The 18,546-nt window shown below is 43.1% G+C and overlaps 1 protein-coding gene across 1 annotated transcript; it reads left to right on the forward strand.

Annotated features, from left to right (window-relative positions):
• The first annotated feature begins 1,299 nt into the window (after positions 1–1,299).
• On the forward strand, positions 1,300–16,564 carry LOC139339374 (carboxyl-terminal PDZ ligand of neuronal nitric oxide synthase protein-like). The gene is made up of 10 exons (XM_070974959.1): positions 1,300–1,921; positions 2,719–2,790; positions 4,985–5,077; positions 5,178–5,236; positions 5,333–5,441; positions 7,949–8,078; positions 8,583–8,710; positions 11,310–11,471; positions 13,767–13,935; positions 14,397–16,564. Exons 1-10 carry the CDS (start codon positions 1,817–1,819, stop codon positions 14,927–14,929), a joined length of 1,560 nt encoding a protein of 519 aa, XP_070831060.1. The 5' UTR covers positions 1,300–1,816; the 3' UTR covers positions 14,930–16,564.
• Positions 16,565–18,546: the final 1,982 nt, after the last annotated feature.

The raw sequence follows: 18,546 nt of genomic DNA on the forward strand, positions 1-18,546 counted from the left end.
GGTGTTGCTTATGGTGACAGATCCACAGAGAGTTGTCACCCACCAACTCTGCAGCCCCCCCTCAGCTCTGTGGAGCATTTAACATCTTTCCCTTCACTGTTTCAGTTCACTCTCACTGCTTTCGTCACCTTCTTCTCCAGCCACAGCAGGAAAACACACACAAAAAAACCTCACCGCACACGACCAGCTCAGCACCATCAGCAGCAACATGAAGTTAGCAACTAGCTGGTGAACATAGTGGGGCTTGTAGCAACTAAATATTTTTCCTCAGGATTTGGCAGAGAGCCAAACAGTTGAAAAACGAAGGTTAATATTGCACTCATACTGATCAGGAAACAAAATGAATGAATGAATGAATGAATGAATGAATGAATGAATGAATGAATGAATGAATGAATGAATGCTATTCTATATCTGCTGGATGTGAAGCTCGGCAGCTGTCAGAGCCTTTCCTCTGAAAACTTCCTGCTTAAAAAACAGCAAAGTTGAGGACCGGACAGCTAAACAACAAGCTGAATGTCACTATAAAACTGCAGATTTGCTGCAGATTTCTGTGATAATTCTCCCTATTTTCATCACTCCAAGTGACTCTTTTTATATTGTCACATTATTTTTACATTGCCATATATATATATATATATATATATATATATATATATATATATATATATATATATATATATATATATATATATATATATATATATATATATATATATATATATATATATATATATATATAAAGAGGCTCTAGAATTTGATATGTCAACATTATGTTTCCTCTTATTTCTGATCAAAATGTCTTCAAAGGCTTGCAGACAAAAAGAAATCCAAAAGAGACAGGGCTGACAGAAGCCAGGCACACAATAGAGTACAATAAGGAATGCTTCCCTAAACCTGTAAGGAAGTTTCTTATCTTTATTCCAAAATTACCTTCCTCTGCTTCTTGATCATGTCAGCCCTTTTAATCGGCCTCCAGGACCAGCCTGCATGCAGCAACCGGAGGAATAAAGGTTAAGACTGTCAGCACTGAGAGAAATCCACTTACACCTCTGAGTGTGTCTTTGCATGATGGAGCTTCATCGGGCTAAAAGCATAATTACTGTGTCAGCTAGTTGCTGGACCACTGATGCGTCTGTCATTCACAGTTTTGTCAGACTTCGTCTTCGCCTGCTGCAGGTGCATGAGTTTCTCTGAAATGAATGGCTGTACTAATCCTCATATTACAGGGGGAACAAAGAGCCCCTCAATGACCCCTGGGAGCTATATGGAAGCTGATGGGGGATTTGTTTTTCCCCTGTGATGCCACTAGATGTCCTACAACCAAACACCAGCTGAATAGCTCCTGATAGAGTCTAAAGAAGCTGAGTCCGTCTTCATCTGTTAGATCTGACACCAAGTTTAATGGCTAATGAGCGCACGCTGTGAATCCTGATCGCTCACTCTGATCAATTAGCGCGCGGACTGATGCCGCGGTGCTTCGAGGAAGAAACAATCATGTGTTGAGATCTGTGCGTCATCGGGACCCCGGCGGCGGTGGCCGCGGTGCGTACTGCTTCTCCGTCGTGCCTCAGACCGGAGCGAGGGGGTCAGTGAGCGCCCACCGATCACCGATCACCGATCAGCGTGTTAATTGAATCCACCGACCACCCGAACCGTCGCGACCGGTGCGCCTCAACCCTGATGACCTCCGGAGTGACGCGTCTCTCCGGTGACAGTGCGGACGGAGCAGCGCCGGAGGAGATGCGCATATCTGCAGGTGCTCTAGCGCTGTCGTAAAACAACGGACGGGAGCGAGTCAGCTATCGGTAGAGAGATGCCAGGGGTAACCAAGTACAATTTAGTAGATGACGCGCAGGATTTGAGGATCCCCATGCACAACGACGAGGTGTTCAAGCATGGGGTCTGCTTCGAGGCAAAGGTAAGGACCCTCTGCAACAGATACTCTGAGTGGCAGGGATAATTTAAGGCTTGAAAACCGGCCAAACATTTCAAATGAGAGCTGTTGATGTCACTGCTCGTGTAACAACGTTTTCATCCACGCGTGTATGTGATGCTAAAGGTGTCTATTGACCGTAGGATTTTTGTCTACTTTGCATGACTTTGAAATGGTTGTGAATTAATCATATTTGACACTTGCACGGAGACGTGTTGCTTTAACCAATAACTTAATAAGGCTGACTTCATTTATTTCCTTTATGCCATGTTTTGATAAATCTATAAGTGAAGAGCAAACCTAGTTGTAAATTTTGGTCTTTGGCTTCTGCCAGCCAGCAAAATTAATCTAACTGTGGATAATATGGCTGCAACTAACTCTTAATTTCATTACTGCTTAATCAGTCAATTGTTATCTCAATCTCAATGAATTGTTTGGTCAGTAAAACATCAGAAAACGATGAAAACCATCAAATATGACATCAAATATCTTGTTTTGTCACATCAACAGTGCAACATGCAGCAATTCTCAAATGTGAGAAGCTGGAGCCATCAAGTATTCAGTGTTTTTGATTAAAGGTGCATTCGATCGGTTAATCCACTGCTGCAGCTCTGGTGTGTGATGATTTAGTCATAGAGGGGAATATTTGCAAAAGCATGTGAAATAAGCTGTCAAAACTGCAGTGGAAATAAACAATCTGTCAGCTAAGCACGCTCCACAGAGTCAGTGGCATTCGCCCCCTCAAAGTGCCAATCATTAAACCTTTCTCTCACATTTTGCAGTACATTGGCAGTTTGGAGGTGGGTCGCCCCGGCAGCCGAATGGAGATAGTCGCTGCAATGAGGAGAATCAGAGTAAGACCCTTAAATATGTGAATCCAGACTGCTGAACTTGACCCCTGACCCCTTTAATCCACTCTCTCTCTCTGCTGTCTCACCTTGTGGACAGGATCCTCACTCCCCTCAACATCCTCTTTACACATAAATCACCAGTCTGAGTAAAACTACACACTCAGACAGATTCAGTGGGCTGTCAGGAGTGATTTAAATCACATCAGGGTTCAGGGGCCAGATTTTATGGCTGAGGAGAGATACAGCGTGCAGGTTTATATGTGATACCATTATAAAACCCAACAGCTCTGGAGCCTCCCTTCAGATCAGACAAGGCCACTGGAAACACTAATGCCCTGTCATTACACATCACTGCAGTGTTACAGCCAGACACGAGGAGGAGAGGATTTAACTGCTTGTCAGCTGTTAGATCTAATCTAACAACCAAGTCATTGTGTCAGCTCAGAGGTCGGACACATCCCCAGTGACACCCGGGAAGGACTAAATCCTGATCCCTCGAGTGCAGTGCAGTATAATGGCCATTTGATTGTACTGGCACAGATTTAGTGACAGTTTATGTTTGAATTTCCTCACTGACACATCAGTCAGGAAACTCAATAATGTCTGAATTTTCTTTTTTCGTTTTCTACAATTTGTCATAACGCACTGAATGACAAACACTGCACAGCCGCTCAGAGTGGAAAATATGTGCACAAGGCGATCCAAAGGCTGCTGAAGACCTTGCTGGCCAAGTCTGTATTGATCCCTTTTCATCTCTCCTCAAAGACATTTTCACAAAATTTCTGTGTTGTGTGGCTCTTACCTAAAAGCAGAGTTTGGAAAATTATTGTCTGCGAGGCTTCAAATCAGAAATAGCAAATGGAAGGTGATAAGGAACAGACAAAAAGAAAACACATGGAGAGACAAAGAAATATTTAAATAATAATGCAATAACAACATGATATTAAATGTGGGCAAAATTAAAATTGATAACATAAAAGCCTGCCTGTAAAGAGAGCGGGGGCTGTTTGTGAGCTCTGTCATGGCACCGTAATTAAGAGTCTCTGCTGCTGGCGAGACTCCCTCTGAATATTCAAAAGCTAACTTGTCCTCCAAGCTCTCACAGCGGCTCATAGATAAGACTTGAGGTGAGTCGACACAACCTGGAGAGAATAAGTTGTGCTGGGGGCCATTGTTAGCCTGAGTTAGCTTCAGGCTGACGTGCGTGAAAACGTGGCGGCGACACTTCCTGTGTTCCACTTCGTCACTCTCTGACAGCAGTGTGCGCGTGGAGGTGGATGGTCCTCTTGTCCCAGTTTGCACGAGGCCGCATTAGCCTGCATAGCACATACACATTACAGGAGTGGTGTCCTTCACCTTCACCTGAGCTCCAACTGCATGTGCAGGAAAACTCCCACACAGCAATAAGACGGATGGATTAGATGAGAGCGTTTGACAAGGTGGAAGAGGCCTTTGAATCTTCTGGTCGCAGGCTTAGGGACATATTGCTCCAGATTCATTCGGGCTGAAATGGCCGGATATGCTGGTAACAATTATCCCATTTCTTCCTCCCTGTGAGATTTCTTTTGTTCAGAAACGTCAATATAGGAGTGAGAAGAGAATAAAAGGTAGCGCTGGGTTGTTATTTTTACACAAACCAAAGAAAAGATGACAGAGAATATCGGAGTCTGTCACGCAGAGCGGGCGACGGCTCGTTCGCCGAAGAAGGCCGCTGATTTCACAGACTTCATCTGATCAATTAATCATCTGATGTTGGACTGTGTGTTTTCAAAGCGGGCCGTGTTATTTCACATAAATTCTGGTTGTTCTTAGATCTCCGGGTGCTGATATTTGGAGCCTGAGCTTGCAGTGGAAGCAGAGGCTACAGGCTCCAGCATTAATCACGGAGAGGGATGAAAGTGTCCCACACATGTCTGCCTCCCTCTGGGAAGTCTGCCTTTGAAAGCTTAAACAGCTCCTAGGAACAGAAACTGACAGTTTCTCAGTGTTTACTCAACCTCAGATTTCCTATAAGAAGAAGACAGTCAAAAATATCTCTCTGTGTGCAGGATCCCTTCTCTCTTTTCCAATATATCATTTATCTAGTGTAAAGAGCTCCATCTCCGCAGGGCAGTCACATCGCTGACATGATAATCAGCTTGACTTCACTTGTTTGGCCAACCTTCAGCGGTAATTTGACTCTCATTTTCATTCACAGTATGAATTCAAACTGAAGAATATAAAGAAAAAGAAGGTCAACATCGTCATATCCACTGATAGCATCAAAGTGATTCTGCGCAAAAAGAAGAAGGTCAGTCCTGTAAAATGTGACTTTATTTCAGTTATATCTTTTGTCTTTGTCATCGTCCACCCATGTGTTTTGTTTTTTGTTTTTTTTTTTGTTACAACAGAGAAAAGGGTGGTCGTGGGATGAGAACACCATTTTGGTGACCCAGGATCCCATTTACAGGTTGGCCCTGTGGATGTACATTCAATGAAAAATCAAATAACCTGGCCGCTTGTAACCTGCTCCCTGACAAATCACACATCATCTTCCCTTTAACAGGATCTTCTACGTCTCGCATGATGCCCAAGACTTGAAGATCTTCAGTTACATCGCGAGGGAGGGACAGAGCAACATTTTCCGCTGCAATGTGTTCAAGTCAAAGAGGAAAGTAGGTCTGATCCCCAATAAACTCAAAAGTCCAGTGAGATTCTGTATTTTCCTGATATATCATAGTATATATAGTATTTATAGTATACTGATTCTATAGTACATCAGTTCATTAACTGATGCTACTTTAGAATAAGTCTTTGTGAGCAGCACAAACAATAAGCCTGATGTATCTTATTTCAGTGTGTCATTGAGCTCCATTGTTGACCAAAAACAAAAGCACAGCAGCCTCACTGTTGCTCTGAGTCACTGACACTGTTTTAAACATGGGCACTGCAGTATATTTCCAGTCAGTGCCACAGACTCAGCACTCATTAAAGCACCAAATCCACGGCTGAAAATAGTCCCCAGACAGGACACAATCTATTGTGTCCTTAATGTTTACAAAAAACTAAAGAGCCCAGCAGCTTTAGGAAATTATTTAGCCTTTTTGAAAGTGAAAATATGTATTCCTGAGTCAGCAGTACTGTGTGTTTACTTGCTTTCTTGGCGAGATAGATGAGAAGATACAACTCTGCTGTTTGTCTGGTTAGCGTAGCTTAGCATTAAGACTGGAAACGGGAGGAAACAGCTAGCCTGGCTCTGCCTGAAGGTGACAAAACCTGCCTACCACCACCTCTAAAGCTCACTAACATTATATCCCATTTGTGTAGAAGAACACGACAGACAGGGCGAGTTGCAAAGTATTAAGAGACAAACACATTGTTGGTTTTGGCGCAATCATGGCTGTTGTTGACACTAACAGAAGGACAGAATATCCTCAGCTTCATCTCTTAAGCGGACCGCAAACAGCTTTGAACCACAGCCAATCAATGTGTGTTTTATTTTGCACTCCATCCTCTGTGCATTGCGTCTGATGATGGTTTTGTGCCCATTGTCTCAGTGATGTATCGTCCTGCTGGACCACACATGAACGCTTTCTCGTGTGTGCAGTCTCCACAATATTTGCATATCAAGCAGAGACATTTTTTGCCTTCATGACAAAGACCGAGCATCAGTGAGGTTGACTCTCATCTCTTCACCATGGATACCAGACAGACAGTGACTTAGTGAAGCTGCATACTAATCATCCTGGTTGGAAGAGAGAAGAAGAGGGGCCTTTTCACTTAGCACTTTAAGACATTTTCACCACTGCTGAACGAACGCCCACCACATTGTCAGGGACACGGCCAGCGGTGCCTCGCTGCATCCCCGGGGCTGCAGAGCCTTATCTGAGCTTTGCAGACTAAGCATGTGTGCTGAGTAGGAGGAGATGGACCAGCTGATAGGAGGAGATTTGATTTATTTTCATCACGGCATGTTGCTGCCCAGCAGGGCTTAGATGTCAGCTCATTACAGCTACAGAGCCTTTTGTGTTTGGCCTTCGGAGGGCTGGGAGTTTAATTTTTAAAACAAAATTACATTTTGGATCGATGGAGAAAAATAATAAATCCCATGGCTTTATTCCTGCGTTATTTTCTCTTGCTATTTAACTTTATTGAACTAGTCTGAGATACGTTGACATATTGACTGAATGCCTCGAGGCACCATAATCCTCCTGAAGGAGGCAGTGACAGTGCTTTCATTTCAATGCTGTTTCTGTCACTATTCAATATAGAAAACACAAAAACTCACCTTTAGTGAGATTGAGGAAGGACATGGTGGATGAAGTTTTATTCCAGTGGATTTAGGATGCTGCCGCTTTTCTGTCTATTAGGACTTAAGGAAGAGAAGCCTGAAATCGATCAGAGAAGTGCTGGTGTCTCAAAGGCAGCACTGATTTTTTTTTCGTCTATGTGTTCAGTTTAAGAAACACTGATAGCCACATTTGAGCCAGAGCAATATTGAATTTGTGTAATAACAACATTGAAGCTTTTCAAGACAATATACATATATATAATGAAAAGACTCTGCAGCTACAACCATTATTTTCATTATTGATTATTTTCTCAATTATTTGGTCTCTAAAACCAAAATTTCCCAAAGCTCAAGAGAATGGCCTCTAATTTCTGACTTATTGCAAATTAAACTGTCCCTGATGGATGACCCGGTGATGCTCACACACCTACAGAGCTTCCAGCAAAAACAACAAACTCTATCTTTACTCCCTCTGCCGTCAAAGTTACTCGCTTCTGAAATAGGCCGATCCATCACTGACAGCCCAGCGCATGCAGAGCAGACAGACAAGGACAAGCAGCTGGAGCCCTGTGCTCCTAATATCTTCTGACTTTAATTTGGTCCCCTCCTACCCTCCCCTCTGTCTTCATTTTCACCTCCCATTCTGCCCCAGCAGCATTCCCCATTTTCTTCCTCCTACTATTGTGTCCATTTTTCATGTTCTTCCTCTTTCCCTGCTCACAAATGCACACTCATTCATCGATCTACTTCTCGCCTTCTGTGCCTCTTCATTCACGTCTGCATCCTCCCTTGCTCTGCTCCTGCTGGTGCCTCCCCCACCTCGGCTCTCCAAACCTCAACACACACACACACACACACACACACACTTTTACTCTGTGTCCTCCCTTGCAGTCTCAGGCCATGAGGATCGTGCGAACGGTGGGTCAGGCGTTCGATGTGTGTCACCAGCTGACCCTGCAGCAGAAAAGCGATGACCAGGAGGATGAGGAGGGGAAGGCGGAGGAATCAGAGGCAGTACCAGGTGACTCCCATCTGCACACACACACACGCACGCACACATGCACGCACACACAAAATGACATCCACAAATCTGGTCCGCTCTCCCTCCATGTCTCTCTCTCTCTCTCTCCTTCTGTCACACACACAAACTAAATATCCTTTCTTCTCCTCACTCTGCCACACACACACTCCCCAGGCCTTCTTCTTCTTCATCCTCCTTCCCTCCTCCTTCTTCTCTCTCTCACTAACAAAACCCTCAGCGCCTGCAGAAACCAACAGTGGCGACTGAGCACACCTCCCCGAGAAAGATGTCATTATCCAGCACTGATAGATTTTTTTCAGCAGCTCGCCATGCTGCAGCTGCAGATCTGTTTTTGTGAGTCGTGCGAGCCGTTGATCAAAGACCTTGTGAGGGCTTCTGCCAGCTCTTTGCCGGCGGCTGCTGCTGCTGTCACCGCCTCTAGACACGTAGCAAACTATAAAGCTCAAAGTAAAAATGACTTATATCTGTTTGATCTATCTGCAGCAAAGAAGAGGTTTGCATTGTCAGAGGAGACTGACCTTGAAGCCACTACAGAGGAGAGCATTGAGTGCGTCTCTTCGTCAGACCTGGAGAAGAGCAAAAAGGAAGAGCCCATCGCTAACGATGGCGAGGTAGAGTCCAGACGTCCTTGGCCATTTCAGTGTTGTTCCTGCAATTTTCTCACTGCATTAGAAGCACAGGAGGTGTTGAAGGTAACCCTCCAAAGTGTGATTTATGGACGCATATGGCACCACTCTGTATGAGACAGCATCTAAAATACGGGGCTGCAGTTAGCACCTTTTCATTATAAATTATCATCTACATCTGCCATTTGTTTTCTCAATCAATCAATGGTTTGGTGCAGAAGATCACGACCAGCTCCCCTCACAGTTTTCCTCAAACTCAAAACGGCATTTTCAAATCACTGGTTTTGACGGCCAACAGTCTAAAAAATCTTAAAAAACAGACAAGGATCAAGGATAAAACAGGGAAAACACGATGCATTTTTGACAGACTTTTTGGTTTTCCAATATTTTAGAAAAGGAATGATTTAAAAAGTCCGAAATGTCCTGTCTGTGAATAATTCTGGGCCGCTCACAGAGTCATGATGAAAGTTCGGCCTCTTATGAAGCCGTGTGAATATCACTGAGGGTGTCTGAGCCACTGAGGGATGTAGAGCCTGTTTGTGAAGAAAAGCTCCGCGAAGCTGTTCAATATTGATGTGATGAGTGATGATTTATTAATGGAAATATAGCAAGGTTTACTTGTGCCGCTCCACTAATCCTGAGACGTCGAACAAGCGGCTATCTGCTCTCTGATGTTTGTCAGCTCAGCTCTCCGTGGCACTGTCAGCTTTACCACCAAACACATAAAAACTCATGTTGGCGAGGAGTTAATTGGCTTGAATTGAATTTTACATCTAATTCCATGTTTACCTGAGAAATAACTGTCCTTATTATTTCTATATGTAATTATGGCTCAATTAAATATTTCATGTGTCCAAATCTCACCGGCTTTTTCTCCCCCTCCTGTGTGCAATTTGAAGGCCAAGTGTCCTTCACAGTCCAGTATTAATGACAGGAGAATCCACCGTATTGATCTCCCGTCTCAGACATGACAGAAAAGTCGTGTCCTTCATGGCTGCTCTTCCCACAGCAGCACTCTAACATGATTGCATGAGTCATATCTCCTGAATGGTTGAACCATCTAACAGCAGCCCGTCCAGTCAATCTGTAGATCGTTACTGTATAGATTCCCCTGATGGAGCCCCCATTAAAACACCATCTTCAGAATGAGATTAAATGATGCTCCTCTGTACTTTGTACTAGACCACCGATTCCTTTGACATAACCGGAGTGAACTGCACAGTATGATTGATTTATCATGCTTGTGTTGTGGAGCCTCAATCCAACTGCCCACCTCTTGGGAAAATGAAATCCTGTTAAACTCTCAGCATTAGAACTAAACTTAAAGCTGCCATAATCAACACATTTATATTAAAAGTGGACCACAGGACTGCTTGCATGTGAAAGGAGTCGCTCATAATGACAGACTCCACTGAGCGTTTTAGCGTCTTTCAGCTCATTGTTTTGGTTTTATAGTGCCCAGTTAAATAAGGCTAACACGTTAGCCAACTTAAACAGTGCCACTACCCACAGAGCCGTATTGTGAGAGTATATCAGCGTTGCTTTCATCAATGAAAATCATGACGAAATATTGTCATCAACGAACCTTTATAACGTGACAGAAACGAGACGAGACGCAAGGTAAATTCTGGTCATGTGACAATAACTATAATTAAATATATAATGAAATATTGTTGACGAATAAAAACAAGACTAAAGTGAAAGCAACACTAGTGTAAATGTGTCACTGACCTGAAACTATAATGCAATATTTCTATCTTCAGCTTGCACAAAGGCAGCAGAAAATGCCTGAAACGTCCGTAAATGTCATGCTTCGGTGTCAGCCGGTGAAAGTCAAAGGCCGGGCTCTTCTTTCTCACAGCTCACTCGTAATTCAAGTGGAAATCTATGACAGAAGCAGGCAGCAACACAAAATGTTCCATCAACGGCAGCCTCAATAGAACACCCACAACTTCTTTATTGATCTTCCTTTGCTGTGAGATCCAAGTGCCTCTTTCATCTTTTTTTTTAATTTATACAACCTGACATGGTAGATGTAGCAGCGATGCCTCTCCGTCTGTCTACCTAAAAGCTTACTACACTTCACCCTGTCCACCTGCGCTGCATGCAGCTCAAACAAACACAGAGCTGCGCTGGTCAGAGTTATTTTTGGTAACTATTCGAAATCAAATCACGAGCTAAAGTAGCATTATAGCTCAGTCCTGACAGAGACAGACTTTCAAACCACGTCTTTAGATGTGTTTCCACACACAAGCTCTCGTGATGTTTTTCTTCGCATATGCAAGATTTGTGTTTCTATTCATTTTGGCGGCGTTGTTGCTGCAGAGGGTCCATTGCTGTGGAGGTTTTTAATTGACTGTTCAAGCATGACATATGTCATGTTCAGGACTGTTTTTCCTCGTATTTCTAGTGATTAAACTCATATTTCTGTGGGTGTTGCTTATGTTTTTGTGTGTTCATGGTGGCTAAGAAAAATGCACATTAGTGGCCACATGTAAGGAAATTCCTCTTTCACATTACTTTAACTTTTTGATGCTGTTAGTAGTATTAAGTAGAGCCCAGTTTACTGTCATCTCTGCTGTAGGTGTCCAGTGACCCATCTCTCCTGCTGAGCTCCCCCATCCTTGGAGCCTCTGTGTCAGCTCAGTCGGCAGCAGAAGCTCCCTGCTCTGAAGAGCACCAGGTCCAGCTCCTCCAGAAACAACTGCAGCAGCAGGAACAACAGGCGCTGGCAGCTTCGGCACAGGTACTGATGGCAGTTGCTCTTGGAACCACCTCTATGATGTTTATCTCTCTTTCGTTCTGACTTTTTGTTCCTGATGTAGCATCTAATGGCAGCATTGCTCTGCAAAGTGTTTGCTGAGTTCATTCAAGTGCAAAGCCATACATTAAAGATCAACCAGCCTGTACACCACAGTATACAGTATAATCTCATCATTTAACCAGGTTGTAGCTTAAAAGAATATAAGAACGTATCAAGCTCTGCTCCCCAGGATCATAGATGTTGTTATTGTCCCAGACTTTGATGGTGATGCTGCTCACAGGCCGTTTCTCTTCATTGATCCATCTGTTTTGTGCTGCTGAAGAGGTGTACTCAGATACCAGTAAAATCAGCTCCCATTGTCTCCCTCACTGTAGTTTCTGTGGTTGCCATGGTCACACGGTGAGCCGCCACAGCAGGTTGAAAAAGTTGAACCAGCGTAAAGTCTGAAAAGTGATGCACATGGACAAGGGCGAGAGCTGCCCCTGTGTTTACCTTGAAAACCAAGGAGCTGCCTGAACTCAGCATGTCAGAAGTATCGATCTTCCATATGTTAGCGACACCACATGTAAAATGATACAATTTCCATTTATTATACGTTCAATAGTATCAAAAGTACTAAAGCTATTTTATCCTTTTACTCTGTACAGCACTTTGGCCAACCCCGGTTGTTTTAAATGTGCTCTATAAATAAAGTTTGAGTTGAGTTGAGTTGAGTTGAGTTGAGTTGAGTTGAGTTGAGTTGAGTTGAGTTGAGTTGAGTTGAGTTGAGTTAAAAAAAGACAGATCTGGAATCAGATTTTCAACACAAAGCTGCATAGATGAAACATCGTGGAAGAAAGTTGACTGCTCCTCAGCCTTTACTGGTGTGGAAAGAGGCATCGAGTGTGTTTTTTTATACTCATATCAGAGTTTAAAATTCTGGTATGGGGACATTAGTCTGAACACGCAGTAAGAGGCTACAGCCATGTTAGTGGCTCTGTGCAGCTGTATTAATGCATACATACTACTGAGCTAAACACTAACATCAGCATGCTATCATGCACACAATGGCAATGCTAATAACATGCTTATGTAAAGCAGGTACATTGCGTGCCATGGTCATGATTCTTAGTTTAGCATGTTAGCATGCTAATAATTGCTAATTTGAATAAACCACAAAGCTGATGCTGACGGGAATGTGATAATAGGTCATAAATCAGAGTATTGTACAAATTCAGATTTTGACAGGATTGGCTGAGATGAAATGCTGAAGGAACACCAGAGTTATTATAATTCATCCTGAGGAGGACACAAATGTGGACCACATTCAATGGCAATCTATGTCATAGTTGTTGACACATTTTGCTAAAAACAACAAACATTAACCTGCTGGTCACTCGAGAGAAAAATTCAGGAGTTGGAGGGATTCAGGGATTTAGTCCGGACCAAACAACCGACCATCTGACAGTGCCATCCATAGAGCTGCAAACATGGCTAAAAACATATTGCCTATAGATCAGACTTAGCTTAGCTTAGCTTAGCGAGTAGAATGAACTTAATTTTAAGAGCAGATTTGTTTGATGAGTTCTTGACTTAACAAGAGGAACAGTTATAACTTAAGGTTGTATTAAACTGAACATCAAAATCCCCTTATTATGAATACTGGAATGCATAATGAAACAAAAATCAGGCAAATTAGAAAAAAAATTTAAAAAACAGGAATAACAATTTGATTTAATCTGGAGAATGGGGTACTATTGCCATTTTCAATCTGTGGTGTGTTCAATATGAAAATATTTCAGGTTATTAAATTCTTTCATTCCTTTAACTTTCACATAACCTTTTGAAAAGTTTCTCATCAAATCAAATATGTGCGAGTCGCGGTTTCAAGGCCGGTGGAGATTTGAAGCAAACCTTTTGTGAGTTTTAGAGTTTCTAACTTCTTTTGGCCAGTCGTGTTCACAGACACTGATTCCTAATGATGTGTCATTAGTGTCTACAGAGTGAAACTTTTGACTTTGAACAAGCTCCAAACATAAGAGCCACTGCAGAATTTAATTAGCAGATTCCCTCCTAATGACAGTGTGGGTTTTTAATAAATGTCTGTGTCTAATGAGAACAAATAAAAGAGCATCGCAAAAAGGCGAGAATCCATCCAATTTTTTTTTTTTTTCTTTTCACTTTGGGTTTGCGTGTGTGTGTGTGTGTGTGTGTGTGTGTGTGTGTGTGTGTGTGTGTGTGTGTGTGTGTGTGTGTGTGTGTGTGTGTTCTTGATGATGTGTGTGTGGTTCTGTTCAGGTCCACGTGCTCCAGGAGCAGCTGTCAGTGGAGGTGTGTGCGCGGACCGATGCCCAGGCCAGAGTGCAGAGGCTGCTGCAGCAGAACACCGACCTGCTGCAACACATTTCCCTGCTGGTCAAACAGATCCAGGAACTGGAGCTCAAAGCTGCTGGCCAGTTAACCTCCAGTGAGTGGCTATCTTGCTATAGTATGTATTTTATTATGTTGTGTTGCCTCAAATCTTCTTCTGTTTCCATGTTTTCTCTTCTGCTAATTTCCATCTGAAGATCCTTTTCTGAGTTTGTTCCTTTTCCTTTCATCTCTTTCTTTCCTTGCCTCCTTCCCGTCCTTATGGCTCCTTTTTCATCCAATTCTGGCACGCAATTAATTATCCCCATGGCAGCTCTCTCAGAGGATTCAGTTCTGCTCTCTGCTCTCCTCTCCTCTCCCTGCATTTAGCCAGTGGCAGCATGGTGCCATATACTCCTAAATTATCAAATGCTGTCAGCACAGATGTCACCTCAGTCCGTATAATCCCATCTGCTTTGCTCAAACCTCTCATCTCTGTTAACATGTGATAACAATAAATTCTCTCTGTGCTTTATAATAGTACACATGCCTCTTTTGGTATTTTGTCTCTGTCCTTAGTGGGTTCCCAGGACAGTCTTCTGGAGATCACATTCCGCGCCAAGCCCCCAGGCACGCCTCATGAACCCCTCACTTCTTCCTCATCTATGGGCGCTTTAGCCGCTCAGACCCTGCTCCCCATTAGTGACGGTGCCTGGGTCTCTACCCTCCCCGGACCCTGCTCTCCAGGCACGGTGGGCACTGACACCAGCCCTCTGGGGCTCAGCGGCAGTGGAGTTCGGCTCGAGTGCTTCCGCTTCTCCTCCCGGGGGCCAGATGGTCAGGAGCAGGGCCAGGACACCGGGGAGACTCCCAGCGACGGAGCCCCGGATGAAAGCTCGCTGCTGGGGGAGCAGGTCCTGGGAGCCCTGGAGCTGCTTCGATTTAGGGAGTCGGGGATCGGATCGGAGTATGAATCAAACACAGATGAGAGCGATGACCGGGACAGCTGGGGGCAGGGGGAGGCAGTGGGGGCAGATGGTGCCGCTCGACTCTTAAACGTGCTGAATGCAGAGAATCTGCCGGACTGCTTAGGGGACGAGATGGCTGTGTAGTGGTGCTCTTAAAGCTGCACAAGGCAACATTGCACTTCTGGGTGAAATTCAGAATCTGAAGGACTTTATTACACAGTAATCATCTCTTGTGACATCAGTAAACCGCGATTATTTGTGTCTCGTACTGGACAGAGCGCAATTTTTTAATTTTGAACCTTTAACAGTGCTGCCTCCTGTCCTCTCCACAGAGACAATGTGTGAGTGGTGGAACTCATGAGACTAAATAATAAAAACAAAGATGCCCAAAGTATAATTGATTATAGGATATTAATGATTTCATAAAAACAATCTTTGGATAAAAATTTGATCGAACTCTATCACTCATTACATGCCTGACTATGTGAATGTTCAATTATAAATACACCAAATAATAACATTTTACAGTAATAATAAGTAGTAATAATAATAGTACCTTACAGAACCTTTAAAGATGTTTAACACATCCAGTGTGTTTCTATCAAATCAATAATGCCTTTATCAATTAAATTTAAACAAAACTAAGAGTTTACAGCCATGCTAACGCTAGAGTAAGAATGTAAGTAAGTATGTAAGGCAGAGCTGAACGCTAACGTCAGCGTGCTAAAATACATGAATAACGTTTACCGTGTTCACACGTTACAACAGTTTAGTGTGTTAACATACAAATATTTCCAAATTGGTGATAAACACAAAGTGTAGATCGGCTGATGACAATTTTGCAGGTATTTGGTCAAATTGAAATTTTGACCTGAGAGTAAATTATCACACATCAGTGCAATTACACCTTTGATAATAAAAGTTTTTGCATTTAAATGTTCTTGGGTTCCACACCACGTACACAAGATATTAAATCTAAAGAACGTCTTTAGTGTTTCTGTGTTTCTCAGTTCCATTTTGACTCCAAAGCCAAAAAAACACTACTTCTACCACTTCTATTACTTGTAGATATGAATTTGGGACTGTGCAGCTTTGTCCAAACCCTGAACTGTCAGGTGGTATAAACACTGTGGTGTTCCTCTGTCTGTGTGTTACATACTGTGCGCGTGTCTGCTTGATGATTGTTGTACCTTACATACGTTCGGTTCCCTGACTTGGTGCCATCTCCACTCGCTGGGCTTGTCGCACTGTGGTTGTGTCCGTGTTGATGGATTTGTGGCACACCCGGCATGGTCATGTTCATTTTTGCTGCTTTCTAATGACGGCCTGTGAAGAAAAGTGTGTCTGGATATTCTAACACATTTTTTGGACTGTGAAAATTAAAACCTTACTGTGCTTGTTCTGACATGTAATCTGTTATTACACATGGGTTTAAAAACGTGCATGTATCTTTCACAGTATGATTTTTTTTCCTCTTTTTGATACACTGTATATAGTTTAATTAACATATGCACCGCATAAAATACATAGCATGGTTTTATTCTCACTCGTCTTCATCCTGTTTTTATTAAAGATATTCTGATAAGGTGACACTGTGTCTCAGAGGGAAACTGTGTGCACATGCTGCCACAGTCTTGTCTGCTCTTAAGTGTAGCCACCACTTACTGCAAGTATTATTTGTTAATGCTCTATTGCGGCATCGATAAACTGCTGCGTCACTGTTGCGCCACCCCTCAAAGGAGGAGAAATACAAATTCAGAGAAAGACAGAGGCATATGACACTTCTGGACTCATTTCATATTCTTCTGGCGAGCTGTCGCACCAGCTCCACCTCGCTGACTGTGAGCCAGCTCTTTGAATCGCTGAATTGAGGGACGTGTCTTTGAGTTCTTTCCAGGATCAATGAATCTCTCCTATCTCTCTTCCTCTTCCTCCCTCACCTTCCTCCGCTCTTTCCCCTGAAGCTTGTCACCTCTTTCCCGCTCTCTTGCACTTGCAATCTGTCTGCTGCACCCATATTTCTCTGTCAATCTCTGTCATTTCTCTCCAAGGTTACATCAGTCCACGTGAAGTGTGCTAAAAATGAAAGTGCACTGAAATCAGCCTTGTCCTTGTAGAATTACATGTCCTTTCTCTAATGCCGTCTGGTGTTATGATATGTTCATTGCATTTGTTGTGAGTTACCAATTGCTGAAGTGAATCCATGGCTGATGTAAAACTGAAATATGTCTCCAATATAATGATAAGCAGCACCAGTTTCTGTGCTGACCTTTTCTAAATGTTTTCCTCGTTAGTGTTTATAATTGGTTGAGAAAATGGGATGTGGGCATGCAGAAGGTCTTCTGTGAGGATGATGGCTCTCTATTATTGTTAGAGACCGACACACCAGCTGTGGTCATTAAACAGGGTCGTCTTCCATTAAGGTCACTGTGTGTGCAAACAGCAGCGGCTTGATGTAACGCTGCAGATAAGCTGGAAAATAGGAAGAATATCAGCCATTACCCACCCACATCCACCACGACACCCTGCAGCTCCGCTGCTGCAGCTGCTGCTCTCACGGATAGTGGGCGGCCTACAGGACGTGGCCTCTACTTTCATTTGCTTAATTAGAATGAAAAATGCTCAATGTCATTCCGCTCACCCCCTTTTGTATTCTGCAGGCAAAATTAACCCAGGAAACATTGTACACTGTACATGCAGCGTAATGTTTATCCCTTGGTTTGGTCTTTTTAGCCAGACTAGCACTGTGGCTCCAGAGATGGAAATCCAACGCTATGTAGAAGGAGAGTACAGGTGCAGATGCTGAGGCAGACTTCAGCATCTGGAAGGCGGTCTGCTGTGCAAGTCCACACATCCACTCCACCTTCGCCCTCAGCAGTTTGCAGAGTGGTTGTGCAGCTGTAGAGAGCTCTGGGATGAATATGGCCATGCTGTTGACCATTCCAAGGAACGACTTGAGCTCCAATACATTTTGAGGTTGTGAGAAATTTTTCAATGCCAGCCACTTTCTCTGGGTTGGGTCTCATTAAACATCTAATCAAAGATGTGCCCCTGGAAGCAAATCTGTTTGGACTTATACTTAGCTCTGCTCAGTTTGAGCCCAGCTGCCAGCACGTTCCATTTTCTGCTCAGAGATTTCTGGTGCACTTGTTATCTCAAAAAGGAGATGACCAAAGGTATACCATGCAAGTGGTTAATTTGCAGTGATCCGGGGGAAACTGGTCAAGTCCACAGGCACTGTGTAATGACATGAACACCTTGCATGCAGCCAACACAGAAAACACAGTCCTTCCTTATTGCTTTGCTCTCTTGCATCCAGCACCTTTAAGTATTGTGAGATGTGCATGGATGCCTTCAAGGTACCATCGCTATAGAGAGTTCCATTCATCGCACAAATATTTAGGTTTATATCCCAAACTAGTCCTTTAAATGAACACAAGCTATTTTACAATATTTTACATAGTTAAATTACAACAAGAGCTGTTATCTTTAAGGAACAGTTAGCAGTCATGGATCAGATGCAAAAGGAAAAAAGTGTCTTAAAAATGGAAAGTGTGGTTCTGAATTTACTTTTCTGTTTCTTTACATTCACATCAGCTTTTCTTTTCACACAAAGCATCCAGAAGGTTACTTGTTCCTTGCGTTTCTGCAGCAGCATTTTAAAGGACAGTAAAACTTTTTCAGTAACTTTTTAATGGAGGTTTTGGTTAGATTAGCATGATTCCAGGCATCTGTAAAGCTCTTTTATCTAGAAAAGAATT

This window comes from Chaetodon trifascialis, chromosome 11 (genome assembly GCF_039877785.1).
Source record: "Chaetodon trifascialis isolate fChaTrf1 chromosome 11, fChaTrf1.hap1, whole genome shotgun sequence".
In the NCBI taxonomy this organism is placed as follows: domain Eukaryota; kingdom Metazoa; phylum Chordata; class Actinopteri; order Chaetodontiformes; family Chaetodontidae; genus Chaetodon; species Chaetodon trifascialis.